Source organism: Strix aluco, chromosome 16 (genome assembly GCF_031877795.1).
Source record: "Strix aluco isolate bStrAlu1 chromosome 16, bStrAlu1.hap1, whole genome shotgun sequence".
NCBI lineage: Eukaryota > Metazoa > Chordata > Aves > Strigiformes > Strigidae > Strix > Strix aluco.
In genome coordinates this window covers 5,766,677-5,787,368 of record NC_133946.1, presented here as the reverse complement: position 1 = coordinate 5,787,368, position 20,692 = coordinate 5,766,677, and the positions used below count along the sequence as shown (strand labels likewise).

At 41.1% G+C, this 20,692-nt stretch overlaps 1 protein-coding gene across 3 annotated transcripts in view; it reads right to left on the bottom strand.

The window, feature by feature from the left end:
- Positions 1 to 1,110: 1,110 nt before the first annotated feature.
- Positions 1,111 to 20,692, bottom strand: part of BDNF (brain derived neurotrophic factor) — a 41,608-nt gene continuing 22,026 nt past the window's right edge. For all 3 annotated transcript variants that reach the window (XM_074841806.1, XM_074841805.1, XM_074841807.1), the window contains exon 2: positions 1,111 to 4,960. In XM_074841806.1, coding sequence (XP_074697907.1) covers positions 4,199 to 4,939 — 741 coding nt within the window. In that variant the 5' untranslated portion in view covers positions 4,940 to 4,960 and the 3' untranslated portion in view covers positions 1,111 to 4,198. The remainder of the gene's footprint in view (positions 4,961 to 20,692) is intronic.

Here is a 20,692-nt window from a genome sequence, read left to right as displayed (position 1 = left end):
ACATCTCTTTAATAACTAAAGCCACCTCACCCATCTCTGTCCTACCTAGGGGAGGAGACAGGGTCTGAGAGGAGCCGGGTCCCGCAGCCAGGAGCAGGTGCGTGGTGTGGTAATAACATGGCTCCGTTCTTCCATACACCAAAGATTTTAGGATCTGTTACTGCTTCCATTAACTTATTTTAAGGCAACAATAAAGCCAACCAATGTGCATGCATGTGTGTTTAATATAAATGATAATCTGCAGAAGCACCATTTCCTCGGTTCTTGTGGAGACATTGTTGGCGCTGGGCTCTCGAGAAATTTGCAGCAATGGAATTTTTTAAGGGTTTGGGTTTGTTCTTTTTTTCCCCCTTAAGTTATATGAAAGTTTTCTATTCACCATGAAGATTTACTGATTGTTCTAGGGCTATGGGATAATTAAATATACAAAGGCTTGGCAGATGTAGTAGAGAATATTCTTTTAGAAATGCTGACAATATGTTAAATCCAAGGAATTCCACTCCTAGTACTCTGTGGGGTCATATGTAAGTTCAGTGCAGGGGATATAAATATACATGACACCATTTAAAAATCAGGTATATGACTGGACTACAGTTATCGAGTTTATGTCTCATTTATCCCTTAGTTACTAAGGTTAGTAACCCCTCCCCCTCACTTCCACTATGCTCATTATTCTACAGCTGACCAAATAATATATTTGTGTCATTCATGGGTTTTTAGTCTTATGAGGATTTATGTGCTAGAATTAAATGGAAATACGTTATTATTCTGCAAGTATCCCCAACTTTTATGGGAAGTAAATTCTTGCCACCCCTCCCCTCCCAATGCTAACTGTCCAGCTATGAAACAGGGGGCTATCTGCCCTCCGAGTGAGATTTTATTGCTAAAATAAAGTAAAAATTGTTTTAAAACAAAGAACACACATCTTTATAGTAAAACTCAAGTTTGTTTTACAATTAGAGAAAAGAGTCACATGGTCCCCCAAAAAACCCCAAGTTTTATATATATATTTTGAAAATATATTTAAAAACATAAAAAACTCTATAGTTAAACATATATTATGTTAATCAGTACACTTAAATATAGCTTAATTATATTTACAATATGACGCAGTTGCTTTTAAATTTTAATGCCAATTTCAGTTTTTCTCAAAAAACATAAAATTATATAAATATACAATAAATATTTATGTTACACAAGGTGAATAATAGAGAACAAGGCCACAGACATTAACTTACAGTTGCAAGAGTCTTTACTTTAACACAGCACTAGGCCTGCTGACATGCATGATATACCTTTGTCACAAACAGACCACAGCAAGAGTTTAATTAAGTGACATGAAATAAAACCACCCTTCCCCCTGCCCCATCTCGGTTTTAACTAAAGCTGCCAAGCCTGTGACCATGGATGTATTAGGTCAGGCAGGTGAGAGCCATGGGACTGCAGTTTAATTGCCAGTTTCATATAGATTCATATATCAACAGGTATAGAATTGGCATACTGTGGGGAATATCACTCTAGGTTAGTTACAGGAGACAGTTCTTCTGTAGATTCTTGGCTCCATCCCTGCACCCGCACGGGCTGCCCTTGACCCCTCTGGGCCTGCCACCCCCCTGTTTTAATTCTGCCACACCAGCAACACCCTTACCTATGGCAGGTGAGGGTTTCTGAGTCAAGGATATAGCCATAATTTACTTTGGGAAAGGAGGAACCTTATTTCTAGCATGATTTATGCATTAACACTCCTCTTTTTTAAATTCAATTTATTTGAACTGGGAATTATTTTATTCCTCTATCTGAATTAGATTACTGTCACATCCTAGCTATCATTTCTTTTTCCAGTCTAGATGAGTGATCTGTTTGTATTCACTCATTAGCATCATCCTCTCCCCTTCCTAAGCAACTAATCCTGGTTTTGAGGGGAGCCACTATTACTCTGCTGTAGTTTAGGAATATTGCTGAGAACAGCTCCCGAGGCATGTTTGGGTTAAATGTAAAGAATTATAGTACACATACTGGCCACAGCAAAATGAAATTACCTATTATACCAACATTTAATTTGCATGAAGAACACTTCAGTTGAAGCTTTGAGACATTTCAGTAATTTTTTTTTCATTTCTGACTTCTATGTGGGAGCCTGAATATTTGCAATGGATTGGGAAGGCTGAAGTTTGAAGTTCAGGTGGGTCACACAGCCCTCTCTTCTCACTCACGGTCCAGTGTGCATGCGGCCAATGCAAAAGTTTTTCATTGTACAGTTGGGATGGTCCTCCTTTGACAGTCAGTTATCCTAGGAAAGGGGAAGTCCTTTTACCCTAAGTAGAAGAAATCACTGATTTTGAAGTTGTTAGCTTCCAGCATAGGTTTCTACGAGTAGTGACATAAACTAGTGTTAAATATGCTCTTCAAAGAGAATTATTGTGGGGGAATCATATTTCAAATAAGCTTTGCCCAGTCCAGGTTTTTAATTAACTTCAACAGCAAGGCAGACTAATGCAGATTCTGCAGCATTCAGAAGTAGTTATATTTTGCAGTGTTTTCCTCTTTGTTCAGCTACTTTTCTTCATCTATAGGAATTACAAATATAGCATCTGCCTTCAGTGAGCTCACCAATGAGCTATTTCTGCCTCTCTGCCCACTGTAGTCAGTACAAGTGCTATGCACAGCTCTCAGGCTTACAACCTGCCTTTTTAGAAATACTTCTGTCAGGATAGTTAGAGGGGTAGCGTGGGGCTAAATACGTCTATTGGAACCTAAGCAACATTATGCCACCTCCTCCAGCACTTGCTCTTCGCTCACTTCGAGAGTATTTTTTTAATGCCAATACTTGTTTCATAAAATAAGGCTGCCAGCAGAGGTAGAGCCACACGAAGAGAAATGCTAATTGCTTTCAACTAGAGGCAGGGCTTCCTCCTGCCTCCTTCCCTAGCAATTTCCCAGGGCTCCTTCAGGCAGGGATGCCACAGTGGTTGGCACACCGCGTGTTGCTGGCCCTGCTCGGGAGGGTAAGGGCAGCAGGGTACAAGGCAAAGGATGCACAGGACCACATTGTTCAGTGCTGACTACGATGTGGATAGCCTCAGTCAACCCAAAACACTCTTACTTATCCCTGACCTGTCTGAGCTATTCAGTCCCATGACCAACCTGATTTCAGATCCACTATCATCTTTCTAGTCCCTTTTTTCTAGTCACATTCTTGTGGTGCTTCACCAAGATGTTTGATCCAAGCACAAAGTCTTTTATTACAACACTCTATATAATAAATTTTATGTGACACCTCCAGTTGTATGGTAAGTGGAATACTTTAAAGATCACAACTAACATCCTTCCAGAGGGAAGAAAGGTAAAAAAAAGAAAAAACAAACACAAACAAACATGGTATAAGCAAATGCAGGTCTCAAAAGACAGCAAATAAAAAAAAAAGAAAATAACCCAAAAAAGCATGTTGCCATACAGTTAAATAAGTGCTGCCTTTAAGCCTGAAGTTCAACAATGTGAAGTGGAACATCACCATTCTTTTTCAGTTACCTCTTTTTTTATTATTTTTTGTCAGTAGTTGGATTGCTATTGCAAACACCTTCACAACATACAAAAAAACAAATTTGTTTTTAATCCAGAATAAGGTAATGATTTTTTTTTTTCTTTTTCAATCTGATGGGAGTTCAAAAGTAAAAGAGAACAGTAAAACTATGACAACAGCACCTTGACATTGTTTTAATTCCAACGCTATCAGAAGTTAAAAGCAGTAAACAGATAATACTAACAGGAATAAAGATACTTACTGTCTAAAATGTAAACGGAATGTTTTGGTTCAATTTATTTTTCTGAAAGAGGACAGTTTATCATCAATTCACAATTGAAGCAGCATGCAATTTTATTCTTTTTTTTTTTTTTAAACTTTTTATATTTTCAATTCTTGGCAACGGCGACAAACCACAAAGTTATCGAGGAATGTAATGCAGACTTTTTGTTTGCTTGTTTTTCTTTTTTTTTTTTTTTTAAACTTGTGCGCAAATGACTTTTGTTCCCCTTCAGGTCATGGATATGTTCAATAAATAGATTGTGGAACCACTGTACTGTATAAACTTCAGTTATACATGCAGTCCATAAAATTATTTTTTACCGAATAATTTACCCTGTTATGTATATATACAAATAGATAATTTTGTCTCAATATAATCTATACAACACGAATCCACTATCTTCCCCTTTTAATGGTTAATGTACATACACAGGAAGTGTCTATCCTTATGAAGCGCCAGCCAACTCTCTTTTTATTATCCATGGTGAGAGCTCTCACGTAAGACTGGGTAGTTCGGCACTGGGAGTTCCAGTGCCTCTTGTCTATGCCCCTGCAGCCCTCCTTTGTGTACCCCTTGGGGTTGCATTTGGTCTCATAGAAGTATTGCTTCAGTTGGCCTTTGGGTACTGGGACTTTTTCCAGGACTGTGACAGTCGCCCCGGACATGTCCACTGCAGTCTTTTTCTCTGCTGCCGTCACCCACTCGCTCGTACTGTCACATACGCTCAGTTCCCCGCGGCGAGCTGGGTCAGAGTGGCGCCGGACCCTCATGGACATGTTTGCAGCATCCAAGTAGTTTTTGTACTCCTCGAGCAGAAAGAGCAGTGGGGGTTCCAAAGGCACTTGACTGCTTAGCATGACTCGGGATGTGTACAAGTCTGCATCCTTGTTTTCCTCGCTGGGCTGGATGTCCTGGTCCTCGTCTAGAAGCTCCTCTATGACATGTTCAAAAGTGTCCGCCAGCGATGTCAGTCCTCTTGAACCAGCATTGGGCCCATTTAGGCTCTCAAGAGTCCCGTGGGTCCGAAGACCTGGGTAAGCCAAGCTGCCTTGTCCTCTTACACTAGCTTCTTTCATCGGGGCAGCTTTCATGCAACTGAAGTATGAGATAACCATAGTAAGGAAAAGGATGGTCATCACTCTTCTCACTTGGTGGAACTGTTAAGGACAAGAACAAGAAAAACAAACATTTAACTTACAAGGGATGGAGTAATAAAAATTCACCTGAGTTGACATGAGACATTATGCATTTTCTGCAGAGATCTGCTGCATGCAGCTGCAACTCATTACTGGTGATAAAGCATGCTCTTGTCCAAGGGTGTTCTTTGATTTAGAGTTTCAGATAAAGCATATGCCAAAGCTTAGGCAACACTGATACCAGCAAATCACAGTTCTTATGTGTCAAAGTCTTTCTGTAGTATTAGATTAGATACTATGCTGACTCCTTTATTTATTGACCGATTACACCTACTTCAAGTAACAGCAAAAGCAGAACAGCTATTTAGCAATGCAGCATTTCAGCAATAAAAGGCAGCTTCATAAGCGTGAAAGGCAAGACTTCCATTTCAAGTGCAAATATTTGATTTTTAAGATCTCTCTATACCAACAATATTTCACCGTTCTATTCACAGAAAACTTAACAGCATCAGGATAAATTGCATTTGTAGTTTTAAAGCAACCATCAAAACCCAGGAAGAGGCCATACAATTCTGAGGTCTCAGCAGGTCAATTCCTCATCTAAAAGTAGAAAGTATGTATGCATAAATATAGAACAAGAAAATGGTCCAGGACAGTATACTAAATTTGAGCTGGACAGATTGCTTACATCATGTGAATGCCATGGAACAGACCTGCTGGATTACAGAACTGATAAGAGCTAGACTGAAATGACAGTACCAGACCACTGTACCGTACTTTCCCAGAGTCACATACCACCTGTTCTCAAGCAGGCAAAGCATCTATTGAAACCCAGTTAAAGCTCAGAGCCCAGCATGAAAAACAGAAGCACAACCAGCCCTACTGCCATACTGAAACACAGCAGTTTGCCCATTTCTCTCGCATTCTGCTGCAAGTTCTGGCACATGTGGGGCCATACTTTGAGGCTTATGTGCATGCTTGGCTCTGTCCTCATTGAGCATGGAGGGGTAGCACCAGGAAGGAGTGCCGGTAAGAAAACTCCTCGCCGGGCTTGGAATCAGCACTACTCATTTCTATCAGCACTCCCAACAGCTTGGGCTTGTCCTTCCCAAGCGCTTTGCTAAGTCTTGATAGATTGTACATTCCTCAGGGTAGAAGTTGTTTCCTCCTCAAGTGTAGAGTACACAGTTTAGGTACTATTACAACAAGAACCCCCCCCAAATCCTGCAGCGACAGAGAGCTATATTTTCTGTCTGATCCCAAGTGCTACTACAACATCTATCACATCCAGTTGCTATTTTTCCTCCTTGCAATCCCTGCTCTCACCAGTTCTGCTTGCTAGAAAGCAATGGCATTGTTCACATTTTTGAAGAAGCAGCTAATGCTTGTTTCAGAGCTTTTGAAGTTCATTCGGAAGTACCTCATACTTGGCAGCGCTCATTGGAGTAAATGCTATTTCTGTTTGCCAACAGGGTGCTATGTAAAAAGCTTTCCTTCGTCTCCTGCAAATATGCTGTGGGAAACTAGTACTCTTATGACTCGAACATGGAAAGACAATCTATCATAAAACATACAAAGAAAATGAAATATGTACTAGAAAGGCAGTGCCCAAAATGTAGGTCTCAAAGTTTACTTAATAAAGTGTGGGGGGGTGGGAAGTGTTTGGGTTTGTGTCCATGCCCTCCTCACCCCCAGCCCCCTACTAAACAAGATTTTGGCTAAGAGTCCTCTCTACCCCAGCACAACTCTTCCTTCATCCCTCCATCTCTCTTCCTGTTTAAAAGTGTTATTGTGGCATAGATTTATTACAATTAAACAAACCTGACATCTGTGACTCACAGGAACACAGTGTTTGCTCTAACCAAGCAGAACATTAATATTTTGCAGATTTTTTCATCCTAGGATTTTTAAAACATTCTACAGGGAGTAATATCAGATTTCTTCCTCAAAGGGAAGGAAGAGAGACACTGCAGAGATGATTTACAACACAAGGAAGAAGGTTATCAGTCTTCCTTTATCAAACAAGGAGAGACAAGACAAGAGGGAGAATGGGTGGTTCAACTAGCATGCAAATGCAGAGCCAGTGGAACAGGCAACAATAATAATATTCATACACTCCCTCTTCTGAGATTTGTTTTATATAAAACTTAAAAGAAAAAAACCTCAAACACCCACATAACACTTTGTGACCACCAGAGCAGTGAACAGAACACAGATCTTCTGGCTCCTAATCAAGTTCCTGTTATTTTTATTAGAGTAGTGCCCAGAGGTCCCAGCCAATATCTCGACTCTGGAGGACAGAGTCTGTCTGAGCACGTAGTACCCCAAAGGGCCTTCCAGTGCAAAAGAGAGAGGACAGAACACAAGAGGCACCAAGACAAGCACAAAACAGAGAAGCTTGCACCCATCAGCTAGGTGCACCAGTTGGAGGCTGAACATTTGCTTTTCAAGTTAGGAAGATGAACAAAGGATGGAAGGATTCCTGGACCAGGACTCAGCCTTTGCTATTATCATTGGGCTGTTTACCTCTCCTGGTAGCAATGAACTTGGAGGGATGTGAAATGAATAGAATAGTAGCTGTGCAACTTTGTTGGCATGGACATTTTTCTTACAAGGAAGATGACAGAGGACAAGAGAGGTGCAACTGAGTTCAATAAGCCCTCAGCACCCTCCACCAATTTTCACCAGATCTAACAGTACTTTATATTTCACATTAAATTAATCCTTCCTTAATCAATTTTGCCTTCCATTTAGGAAGGAAACTGCTGTCAAACTTGATCAATTTACATTCCATCTGATGACATACAACTGCCAATATTATCTGCCATAGCAAGAAACAATGTAGAACTATGCTCTGAAAACCAACAACTTCCAGACAGCCATTATCCACATAACATACTGGTAATGCACAAGAAAATGTGTCCCCCTAAAAGCCACCTCCCTCTTCCTCCCATTTATAACTGTAGAAGAGTATGTCAAAGTAAGCTTTAGCAATGCAGACACATGGAATACTGTTAGCAAACAAACACAGATCAAACATTTACTTCTTTGTACAGGTCCCAGACTAAGCCAAACTGTGCATGCAGGATGTGAAAAGATTCTTTTCTGTATCTTGACAATGACTTGAACAATACACACAGTCCTTGTCTTTGGCATCAAGTGGTATCAAGTGATTTAATATGAGAAAGTATTATTTTAACACCTAGCAAATTATTTTAGAGGCCATAGCAATTTCTAGTAGCAGTTGCTCAAAATATACTAGTTTAGCATGCTATAGCAGAGTAAGATTTAAATCTCACTCCGTAAGTAGAAACACACAACCTTTCAGCTACTGTTGAACTGACTCATGAATGCATGGTTCATCTCTTACTTAGTGAGGCAGGACTAATATCCCAATGTAGCACTAAAAAGGTCATTGGAAACACTTCAGATGGCAGCTTCCAGTCCTTTTCCTCTGCTCCCCAACTATCAAACCTTCATTATATTGCAAAGGTTAAAGATACTGCCTGTCCTGTTACAATAAGTGCCTTGTAAACCCCAAACACTAACAGATTATGTACACCCTTGTGATTACGAGCAGTCACCATGCCACCCCACAGGGAAGAGGAACCAGGGTGGAAGCATGGGGAAAGCTGGATTTTCCTGTTTTCCCAGCATGCTACTACTGAGCAAGGTACTGCCCCTTTCCATGCTGGGCACATCTGCCACTACATGGCCTTGCATGGAGATGTGCCAGCATTTCTGTGTACACCCATGCCTGATGCTGCCCTGGTAGAATGAGCAACTATCTCCCATGGAGGCTCACCAGTGCTGAGTATTTCTTAACTGGAGCAACCTGGCTTATACTGTGTGTTCTGAGTGCATCCATACAACAGTGCCACACAAAACAGAGTAGCCATGGCCACTTTTAGTCAGACATGCAGCTAGAAAAATACAAAACAAAATCACTGATGATACAGCATCAATCTGTAGTCCTATCACACATTAAATCCCTCCTTTCTCAGCTGTAGGAGGTTCAGATCTCCACTCCCCACCTTCTAAGAACAACAGCTAAAGGCTGCAGCCCTTGTACACTCCTCCTGTTCAGCTATGTCAGTGGGCATAAAAGATCAAAGACTTCTCTAGAAGAGGCAACCTTGGTTCAGTTGCTGCCCCATGGACTGTTGTACACACCCACTAACTTGTATAACAGATATATGCTAGCCTCCTTGAGACCCAGCCTTAAACTACTCCCTCAGGTCACAAGACGTCTCTGTCAGAAATCACATTTGAGGCCAGCTTCCTGAACAGCATCCATTCTCACGGCTGCAAGAACATCCTTCCTTCTCTCACGCAGCATAGCAAAGCTGAAGCAATGAAAAGAGGTCACCCACCATGGACCAGATCTCAGGAAGACGTGACCTAGTTTGTACTTCAATGAAGTCCATACAATTACAGCTAGAATAAGGGCACATAATTGTGGCAGTCGTCTCCACTAATGGGAAGGAGGCTCATTAAATGAAGGTCATGTCAATTATGTACAGCTAGTTTACATATGCAGTCAATTACCTAGCTGTACTATTTATTTCAGTATTTGTGTTTAATGAGGATTCACCCGTTAATTGTTTTATTTAATTATTTTTAGTTATTTTAAGCAGAAATCTAGCAGCTTAACAGGTTGTGTTTCCAGCAGAGAGACCTGAGGAACAGCTGTGAACATGTACTTGCTTTTCTGCATCCTGATATGTGCCATGAAAGTTGAAATATCTTTCAGTAGTGAATAGATTCATAATGCTTTAATCTCCAGAAAGGAGTGTGTGGTGGAAGATAAAATTAGCAGCAAGACGACATTCATTTTCTGCCTTGCCATTTTCTAAGACCTTTATACAAAAGTTCAATTTACTAAATACTACTGAATGGCACAGGCATGAGTTCCCGCTCTACGCATCATTACTGGAGTGTGTGAACAGATACCAAAACGGGATGCATGTCAGCACATGATTTGCAAAGACTAAACGTACTGAGAACAAATAGTATTAACCTTTAACACATGCATAACTGGATGTCTGACACACTCTGGTTATCCTCACGGCTATTTATGCAAACTATATAATTACTTTTTATTACTGAAAATAAAGCGCCCTCCCCCCCCAATACATACACATGAACACCCACACCCAATTTGTATTCTTGTAAGTTGGTGCTTCACGTCAGAAAGAAGAAACCCATTTTATTTTTATTCTACTGTTGGTTTTCCCTGAGGTAATAAAATCTACTTAGCCATAATGCCAGAGATGGCAGAGACTAAGAAACATTTTGAAGACTAAGATAAATAGCAAGCAAATTTACAAGTAGTTTGTAAACTACAACTTTTAACATGAGAAATTTGCTTTCATCTTATGTTGCGAAATATTGCCTATGGTACAGCTTCTGAGAGCAAAGAGACTCCAGCAATACATTGGCTCTGGAGAAGTATGCATCTGTTTAAAGCACTACAAGAGGTTTTTGTGGTGTTCCAAGGTTTTATCGGACTCTCTCCACAACGCATACAAAACCCACAACTTCTCCTGTCAACCAGAGGTGGGAAAGAACCCAAAGAAAATAATGGCAAAATAATAACGCCATGACATTACACCCCTGATCTTTCACAGAGTTATGTATCAGTTTCCTACAAACTTTCATCATACCTTTCTGGACATTCAGTCATGCAAAGGGCACACTTGCTTCAAAGCTCCAAGAGAGCGAATTCAGCTGCTCTAATAGGCACAGACCAGACAGTCTCCTCATTACAAGCATGTTTATACTTAAATTGGCCAAGTGCAGGACTACAAGGAGTTCCCAGTAGGATTTCTGTTGGATGGATCTCAGACCCATTCTGCCGATACCAGGAAACAGGCGGGGTGAGTTTTGGCAGTAGGCGCAAGTGAAGGAGTAGCTGGCCAGACTCACAGATGGTATTGGAGCTTTCAGAGAGACAACACCCATGGAAGAGAACAGATGTGCACTATTTTTATACTTTGACAATGGGAACTCATTGTTGAGCCACTGACACCCGTAGTGCCTTTCCAGCTCTTTGCACAGCATCCTGCACACGGGGCACTGAAACCGGACAGGGGGTTACAATCCCTGCTGTGAACAAAGACACTCAGCTCCAAAAGGGTACTTGTGTGCGTGCCACTATATATATATCAAACACAATATGCTTTACCACAACATTTTTTGCCAAAGTTTCACGCTGAAATACCAAGGTATGCAGTGAAAGTCCTCCTCAAATAAAAGCACTACCAGCAGGTTTACTTTTGCTCATCAGGAGTATCATGGGTAGGGTAACATGCCACACTCCTATTGACATGCCAGAAATACTGTACAGTAGGGATATGACTTCCAAGCCCAAAACCCTAAGAATTAGCCTATTCCAATTTCAAAATTGACTTCAGGCTTAGAAATCTGCATTAATCTGTTTTAGAGTATGTGTCCAGATACATTCATGCCATTACTGTGGTCATTCAGAAGTAACATTATGCAATCTCTGTAAAATGAAAGCTCACCTACAGAATAGGCTAACTAAAGCCTCCCACAAAACAAGAAAAACAACCGCAAAACCATTCCATGAAATAATTACTCCGTGCCCAGATAGTATCTGGTTCCACAATGGGAGCAGATAATTAGTTCTCTGAAATAATTTTCTTTGATAGCCACCAGAACTTTATATAATGTTAATTCAACCTGTGTGTGGAAGAACGTTAGGACAGAACCTCAGACCTTTGAGCAGCATCTGTGGTTTGTATTCCATTTCACTACAGCTCTCTGGTATGAAATACTGTGCTGAATCGTCACAGGACTGAGCTATTCTGCCAAGTACACACATGAAGCTCCCACTGAAGTCAAGGATAATTGGCACCCGAGAGCAGGAACAGAACAGAGCACGTTGCATGCAAACTAGCATGAGTTGGATCCCTTGTACTGTGACATGTGTCCAGCAGCCCTGGAACAACCCAGAAGCTGCTGTACCAGTTGAGCTTGGATCTTACGAGTGCCTATAAACTATTGAACAGCATGTAAAACATCCCACGCACCCATCAGTTCTGCTGCAAGTGGCAAGCTTCCTAGGACCTATAGAACATTATGCACTCAACAGGAAGATAAGTGAAGCCTAGCCAAGGAAAATCAATGGTTAAAAAGCATAAGCATCAGATGGAGCAGTTACCCATGGTTTGGGCAGGCAGTGTTTTTTCTAGGGTAAGGGAGGAGAGCAAGGGCTATACCCATTTGTTGCAAGACTCTTACCTTTGCTGAGACCCTGACTGTGTGTGGCATTGCTGTAAGAGAACACCTTGCTTTTAGCCATAGTCAGTCCTTGAAATGAAGCAGATCAGTACGTTGTGATGTGCGTGAACTAGAAACTGGAAATGCCTGTTGTCAGAGCCCTGACAGGTATTAACAATATGCCTGCATTTGCTAGTGGTGTTATCAGTCATCTTTTGGCTGCCCGCCCTCATGTGCAGGTTTCTCTCAACACATGCTCAGTCCAGTTGTTAGCACAGAATCTCCATGGAAATACTTTCCATAGATGGGGCAAGGGATAAAAGCTTACACTGAGGTACCAGAGCAGCTTCTGGGAGTATTCAAGTCCAAAGTTACATGGGAACAACCTGACCAGGAGCAGAAATTTCTAAGTTTGCAAAGCCACCTCAATCTGCATTAATGGAATAATGAGGAATTTGTATTGAACAAGGATATACTCATTAGAAATCTAACCCACCTCACTGGGCAGCCAGCCCTGCATGTGTCCTGCTGTGACAACAGCTTTATCTTTGGAGATAACACTGTTGGAAAATTATGTTAATATGTTAACATAACTGGATTGAAAACACTTTGGCAAGAAGTGCTCCTTCACCACTGATATTTTACTATGACAATGCAGCACACCACAGATTTCAGAGCATTATAGTTTTCTGCTTTTTGTTTCCACCTTCTAAGTGGCTTCATGTTGAAACAAGACTTTTGCAATTGCTATGCATGGTTCTCTAGCCTTAATCTATCCTAAAGATTTGGGGGCCAACTTCAACCCGATTCAATAGAGGGATACAAATTTCACAGACAACACTATTTCCACGGTCACGTGTTGTAATTGGCACACAAGTAGCTGACATCCACACAAACAAGCTCCCCCCCCCCGCCCCCATCATTAGTCAGGCAAGCACCAGTGTATGGGCTTACCCACTGTCACTTGCAATGCTATTGTTGCTCTCATTTCACAAGCTGTGCAGTGGAAAAGGGTTTGGAATTACTGGCAGGGGTAAGGAGGTACATCTAGCAAAAATACAGTTATACTGCTCAAAGTACCAACATTTAATGGGACATAAAGAAAAACCTGCAGCCTTGCAGGAAAAATTAATTTATCAAGCTCTTGCCTTCTCCCAGTTGTGTAATGGTGTAATTTCTTTCACAGAGCAGTATTACACTGTGATTCCTGTGAATTACACGGAGAGTGGGTCCTTCCCCTCCCCAATTAAAAATTAAGTTCATCTGGCTCATGAGTTTTCATACTTGCCACCAGATATAACTATAGATTGTGGCATCATGGGAAATTATTTCCACAAAAACTGTTGAGGTTCACTGAAGTCCCAGTAGACCCAATCCTGGTGGACACAGTTACTGCCTGGTGTAAATCCATAGTGCTCTGTTCATAGATTTATACCAGCTGCAAAGGTGACCCAGTACTTCTATGGTCATAAAACCAGGTGGGACCAACACCTAAACTATAGCTAATACCTGTATCAGAACAAAATGTGACAGGTTTCAGCAAAACAGCTTCCTCACACTCAGGACTCCTGAGGGATACACGCATATTTGGTAATAATTACACTTTAAAGAGGAAAGAGAAAAAAGCTTTCTAGGTGTACAGACTAGTTCCTCCCTTCCCCCACCGATATAAGCACATAAATAGCTCAGACATGCCTATAAACAGAAGTATGCAAAATCCAGCCCAACACCACCTAACTTTCCTCCTCTCCACACTTGGGTGTCTTGTTTCACGCACACACACCCCCGCTGAAGAAACTGGCTTTGCTGCCAGCGTACTCTTCTCACTGCAGCAGCCCTTAAGCTCCAAAGGGTAGGTTTGTACATGGGATTTCAGTCATTAAACAAACACTTCTCTAGAAAGCTTCAATACCTGTCCCTTCACATAAGCAGATCCTAGTGCCCTGCAGGGAAGCAGAGCTTCTCTTCAAATAGCTGGGGCGGGGGAAGGAAGGAGAAAGCTAAGTGAGAAACATTAAATTACCCAATTAGCCTGTGGAAAACAGGTAACTCTTCTTCCTTTCACAAGTGTCTGCACAACATGATAGATTATCTAGAAGTCAGCATCCTATTCAAAATCAAAAGCAGAGCTGTCTTATCAGAGATAATTAGTAGTTCTCGAGAGGAAAAAACCACTTAGAAGCTGCAAGAGCAGAGAGACCTGGTACTTACGCTGCTATGACTCCACCTGTACAATATTTCTTGGAGAACACAATATCAAAGTTTCCAAAGTGCTTTGCAAACACTGATTCTCAACATACTTAGCTGAGGGGGAACCACATCAGAAATCTTATTTCCCTCTGGGTAAGCTGAAGCCCATAAAGATATTTAAACAATTTACCCCAGACTGCACATCAAGTCACTGCTGAGCCAAAGGAGAACAGGGGACTGCCCGCTCCCAACCCCTCACTTCAGTCACTACACAGAGCTGCCTTAACCATGTGCATCATTCACATATTTTGCAAATCTCTCTATGGTAACTTAGATGTCTAACCTAGAAAGAGGCAGGGCAGCTGATTAAAACCTTAGGGGTATTATTTTGAATACATATGCTAGCTCACTTCCATCTGTGTCGTTAATTAGTTCCTGACTGTAGGTTAAATGTAGGGCATGTTGTCACGAGCCTAAGGTGGGGTGGCAGGACCTCCTGCTATTGCCATATGGCTTTTTGTTTCTTCCTTCATTCTTCAGCTTTTAGCCTCATGCTTCTAATTTGTGGGCTCAACCATTATATAACAAAGAACAACAAGAAAAGCAGATCTAGTGTTAAAATAGAAACATTCTTCACCATTAAAACCTCCAAGAGGTTTGATTTGAAATGCCACACAACTTCCTGTCTCATCCGGAGACTGATTTTACCCACAGCAAATTTGCTATGGAATTCAGGGAAGACCTATTCCCATCAACAACTACTACTGCAGAAGTAGGTATTTACCAGCCCTATAAACACAAACCAGGCAGCTTGCCAGGGACCAAAGGTCAGCCTTAATTTGTATGAGATGTAGGCATAGCCTTGCTCTTCTCCTCGGAATATGGATGCTCAGCACCTACAGGGGATGAAGCCAGTATAGCAGCATCATCCCCATCAAAACAGTAAAAGGAAAAAAGATGACTGAGCTCCCATCATCTTTTTTCCAATGCATCTCCACAGATGAGTCTTTGTTAAAATACAAATGGGTCAGGACTGTCCTTGACAAAACTACAGGTCATGTTTTGAAGTATGCCTGAACATGACTATTACAAGATATGCAGAGTATCGGCAGTTCCACTGTAGTAATTTTCTAGTGAGTACAGCTTGAACACTAACAGGTCAGGTGGTGATTCGCGACTGAAGACTTGCTTCAAAGAGTTTAATTTAGAGTAGACACGGAAGTTATTGTGTTTTCTAGTTCTCATTGCATACCTGTCCTTCCGTTAGCTAAAGAAAGGGGAAATGATTTCTGGTATTTCCAAGCATAAGTTGCTTTAATTTTCATAACAGTTACAGGAAGCAGAGCAAGGAAAAAAAATATACAATATTATCCATGTTGAACAAAACTGATTAAGAACGAGGTGATATGACTTCTTGCTTGAGGCTTATGGAATTAAAGATATTGCATCTAGGTTCATCAGACTCAGAGGCAGAATTCTTTGGAGGCTCAGACCTCTAAGTAGTTTATTCTTAAATCTTACTTCTGCTTTTTTAACAGAGCAATGTGGATTGACTCACTTATGCTTTTGCAACATCCTTGTTCATTGTTAACATTCCTGCCACTTTCGCAGTTACAATGGCAGAAAAGTTTTGCACAGGGGGCAGCAGAAATTAATCATTAGTGTACAACAGAGAAAAAAGGACTTAATATGAGTCTTGCAAGGAAGGCAGCTTTGTTCTTTGTTTTAAATTGAGGTGCCAATCATTAGCTTTTAAGGGGGAAAAATAATTTTCAGACATTCTTTTGCTAGTCACTACACAAAAAATGTATTTCTATGACATGTAAAGAAACACCTGCTTATCCTCTTTTTGGACCATTTCATTGGCAGCAACTTGCCAACTCCATACCAGTAGGTACCATGCTGTTGTAATGAGACATGAAACATCCTTTTTTGCATCCCATAGAATAAAACCAATCCTTTTTCACCAGTCTGCAAGACATTAGCTGCCAACAAAAAAAAAAGAAATCATGACATTGACATAAACTGTAGTGTTTATATGCGGAAAAGCAAAAATGGAGACCTTCAGATGTGTTTATTTCTAGTTTTGGTTCAACCCATTATAAAGATAAAGGACAGGCATGATGTTCAGCAGCAAATTCATACTTGAGCAGAGTTTCCTGGCATGGGTTCTGGTTAAAGTTACCCTCACCAGCTTGAACTTGTTAGTGGCTTTGCTTCCCCCTTGGATTCACACTGGCTTTCAGTACGAATTCTATCAAATAGCATTTCTCTCTTGGCATTTACAGCTCAGTCAAACTGGATTATCAACTCAAAAGGAATGTAAATAGCAAGTGAAGATCCAAGTCTTAATGCAGGCAGCCAGCAGGCACAATTATCTTGAAATACTGCAAAACAAGTCCTGTCGCTCATCCCAACAGTGTCCATACACTTCTGTGGTGCAGTGACAGCTATGACTAAGGAGAGGTTGGTTTACTTACTAATCCGGCCCTTGAATAAAGTTTAGATTTCATTTCTTTTCATCTCACTCTATCAAGTACTGAACACTCACCGAGAGCGTCATGGCCAGTGCAAAGAAGGGTAAACTAAACCATATGGATACTAAATGTTGCACCAAGCTTAGAAAGTAAGTGGCATAACGGACTAAGGAATCCAGAGATCATAACCTTTAATTCCTTGATCTAGACAAAACCGCATTTCTCCAGGAGCTGTTATGTTTAAAGAAAGCAGTGTTTTGATCACGTTAGATAAGGCACAACATGCACTAGAATTGGCACAAGATTAAGCTTAACTCTTTATAAGGTATGTACTACAGGAGTCTGGGGGGAGGAAGGAAAAAAAAAAAAGGACTTAGTCCTGTTCTCATTGTTACAGCCTTAACTGCAGCAACATGCTCCAAAGTCTTTTGCATTCTGAGTTACTAAAGAGCATATAACAGTATTCTGCTCAAGACCTTGCCTAGTTCGATCTTCTTCCAGACTCCTCCTGCTATGCCACATACATGCAAAGGACTACAAGCCTACCTGTAGCCCAGCGCGTGTACTGGAAAGGCTGCAGTTGCATGTGGAACTCCAGGTGAGCCAAAGGTAGTTTTTCAAACACTAGGTGGATACAACAGCTCTCATACACCCTGATACAGTACAAATAGTTGGCAGCTGCCTCCTGACTTGAATGGGAAATGTCACTGTGTCACAGCTCCTCAGTTTCTCATAGGAAAACTTTGTTCCCTCAGAAGCTATACAGTAAGCACTTATCTTGAGATACTTTACACTGATGGATTGCAAGTATCTTAAGAAATTATCCAAACCATCACCTGGAAAGATATGCAGTACATGCAATCAGCTAGTGGTCTGCATTTTCAAGGTTCAGCGAGATGGAAGTTATCGACTCCCACTGAGGTTTAGTTGTGCTGGATTTCTTATTCCACTGGGCATTTGGTAGCCATAAGCTAGCAGTTATTATAAAAGCCCCTGAAACATACTGTGTCTGTAAGAGTCAAACAGAAATAATTGCACATGAAATTATGAGTTCAATGGGTAAAAAAGGCACATTGTTTCTCTTTATAAGCAGTTCCTCACAAATTAAATAGGGAACAGTGCTTATTCTTCTCTCCCAAATGCTGATGAAGAACTTACTATAGCCAAGGATTGATGTACAAAACAAAAAGCTGAAGCTGTGAGCTCAAAACAAAACACGAAACTATATCCTAAGAATCAAGGGGCTGATATAAAGTGTATTCCATGTTGTTAGATTTGTGGTAGCCACAGATACCTACATACCCAGTTTAACTTCAATACTTAATTTTAAAACTGGGAAAATCCTGGGTCTTGTGAAACCAAGCTAAAGGCTGCTGACTTGTTACATTAAGAAAATCAGATTTTTTTTCTATTCCACCAAATATCTACTAAAGGACACCCCTAACAAATAGACTTCAATGATGGGATGGAGAACAACCTCCCCCCCCCACATCCCAACTCAAATCCTTAAGGGACTAGTTCTACATTGTGGTTTTTTGGTACGAGCTTTGGAGAAGCTATCAAGATTCACTGACAGCTATAACAAGCCAGTATAAATTGGACTTGGAAATACTTCTCTAGGTGTAGTCTAAAGTTCAGTCAGCAAAGGATTTACTGAAAGCGATGCTTCTTGTTTACCTATTTAAGCCACACAAGGAAGACTGTAGTTACCTGCATCACTAGAACGGGATTCGCAGGTACCACCTGAGTTACAGGGCTAAAAAACAGCCCGCATGCATACACTAAATTTAATGCTGCAGAATAACAACGATTGGGATTAGCAGCCTCACTCATTTTAATTGTGCAGCCCCACTTGCAAGAGCCAGCCATAGCAGCGTGTTTGGTTCGTGCATCTCTAGGTGGCGGTAGCTGCTCAGATTTTGCGATACCGAGAGATGCTTATCTCAAATTTAGCAACCAGTATTCCTCCCATCCTCCTAGAATTGCCTTTCCTAATTTGAAATGTGACCCCCTCCCCCATTTCTTCATAATTTATAGTAGTCTGAAGCTGAGTCACAAGGATTTCTGCGTTTTCCTAACCAAGTACACAAGAAAAGAAATGAACTGCCAAAGTATTGAGGTAATTTATAGCGTAAAGCATCGAGAGCTTCTAGTCGATCAAAGGACCCAGAGAAACAAACATAAGAACAATCATGCCTTCTGTTCTGTACAAATGCCACGGACAGAAATAACTGTCCTAATTAACTGGTTTCAAAAAATGACTTCTCTGAAAGATACAATATTCTTACGAGGGAAGTACACAACTGCTACAGCTTTATGGCAGCTGTCACCAGGGCATGAAAATTCACTAAATGAAGTTTCCTTTTGCTTCCTTCGGTTGTCCATGGTACTCATCTTCAGACAGCTGTATCCATTCGTGATGCCTAAATTATGCTGTAATGGGATCTTCTGCTACCACTAGTATCAGTGTTACTGAAGGATTACAATCACATCAAATCAGCATCATCCCAGCCGACCCTCTGTTCATAAAGGGTAGAAATTGTGCCTGAGGTTGGCCTATTTTGGTAAGACTGTTGCCCATTCAGTCAAGTCCATAGCACCTTCAGTATGTCAGACTGTTCCATGTTGTTTGTTACTGCTGGATGTAGCAGTTGAATCCCACCACTCTACAGTTGCCTGATAATTAGGTCCTGAGTGTTGAAAAAAAAGGAAAACATGAGCCTGACCCTACAGATCACCTACACTTTGTGCATATAACTTTTTTGTCCTGTTCTGCATGGACAACACCTGGAAACAGTGTTCCCCTTGGGCTGCTCAGAGCCTAGAATTGTGACACAGCCAGCATAAGACTGACAGAGGACAGAGGCCATAGTATAATGGTTACCCTATCAACTCGCATGTTTATCTCCAAAACTAAAACATTTTATTCTTCTGTTATAGTATATTCTAGTATTCCCCAAACAAGTAGCATAAGGATTTGTGCTGAGAACATGTCAATTTAAGGCACCATGGCAGAGCTCCCTGTATACACTGGGTAGCAAAACCTGTTACTGTATTACAAGAGCACTGAGAAATCCTTGTCAGGTACCAGGAATAGAAGACAGGCAAGATGATCTCTGCCCCAAAGAACTTACAGCCAAAGATAAAACTGAATAATGGGTACAGATAAGGAAGGGAAACAATAAGATTTGTGAGCTGACAGACAGTGGGCACAGCCTAGCAGCCCCATCCCAGCTTGCACATCAGACACTTTGCTCAGTACACACCTGTACTGCTTCCTAATGGTGTACCACAGGGAACAAAAGAGTTGTTATGCACAGCACCTTCCTAGCTGGAACTGAAGACAGCAGGTTATTGAGTTACCACTTCATTTTGGCAATACACAAAAATAGCTTAGCTTCAGTGCTTTTAAAAGCTTCCTTTTAAAGGGTGTTCACAGCTAAGCATTACCAAGAATGCCAGTGTATGAACTGATCTAAGAAATGATTGAGAGTTTCCTAATTAAGCAGCGCTTTCGCTATTTAGGAGGAACCAAGTGCTCACAACATATGCTTGAAAACAGGTCAAGACAAGTTCGCAATTAACCTATTAAAAGCATATATCCTCTTCTACTGGAGCCTCCACCAATTCACACAATGCCTAACGTGAGATTTCTAGTGTAGGCACAGGGCACATTCTTAGAACAACATTTCAGCCTTTTATACAAACCAGGAAGGCAGATACAGGATCTTTTTTTAATAGGACCACACTTATTACACAATTCACTCCGAGTGAATTGTTTCTCATCTTCATGCAGGCTTACCCATGGAAGGCATGAGGGGGTCTCCTACCCACACATTTC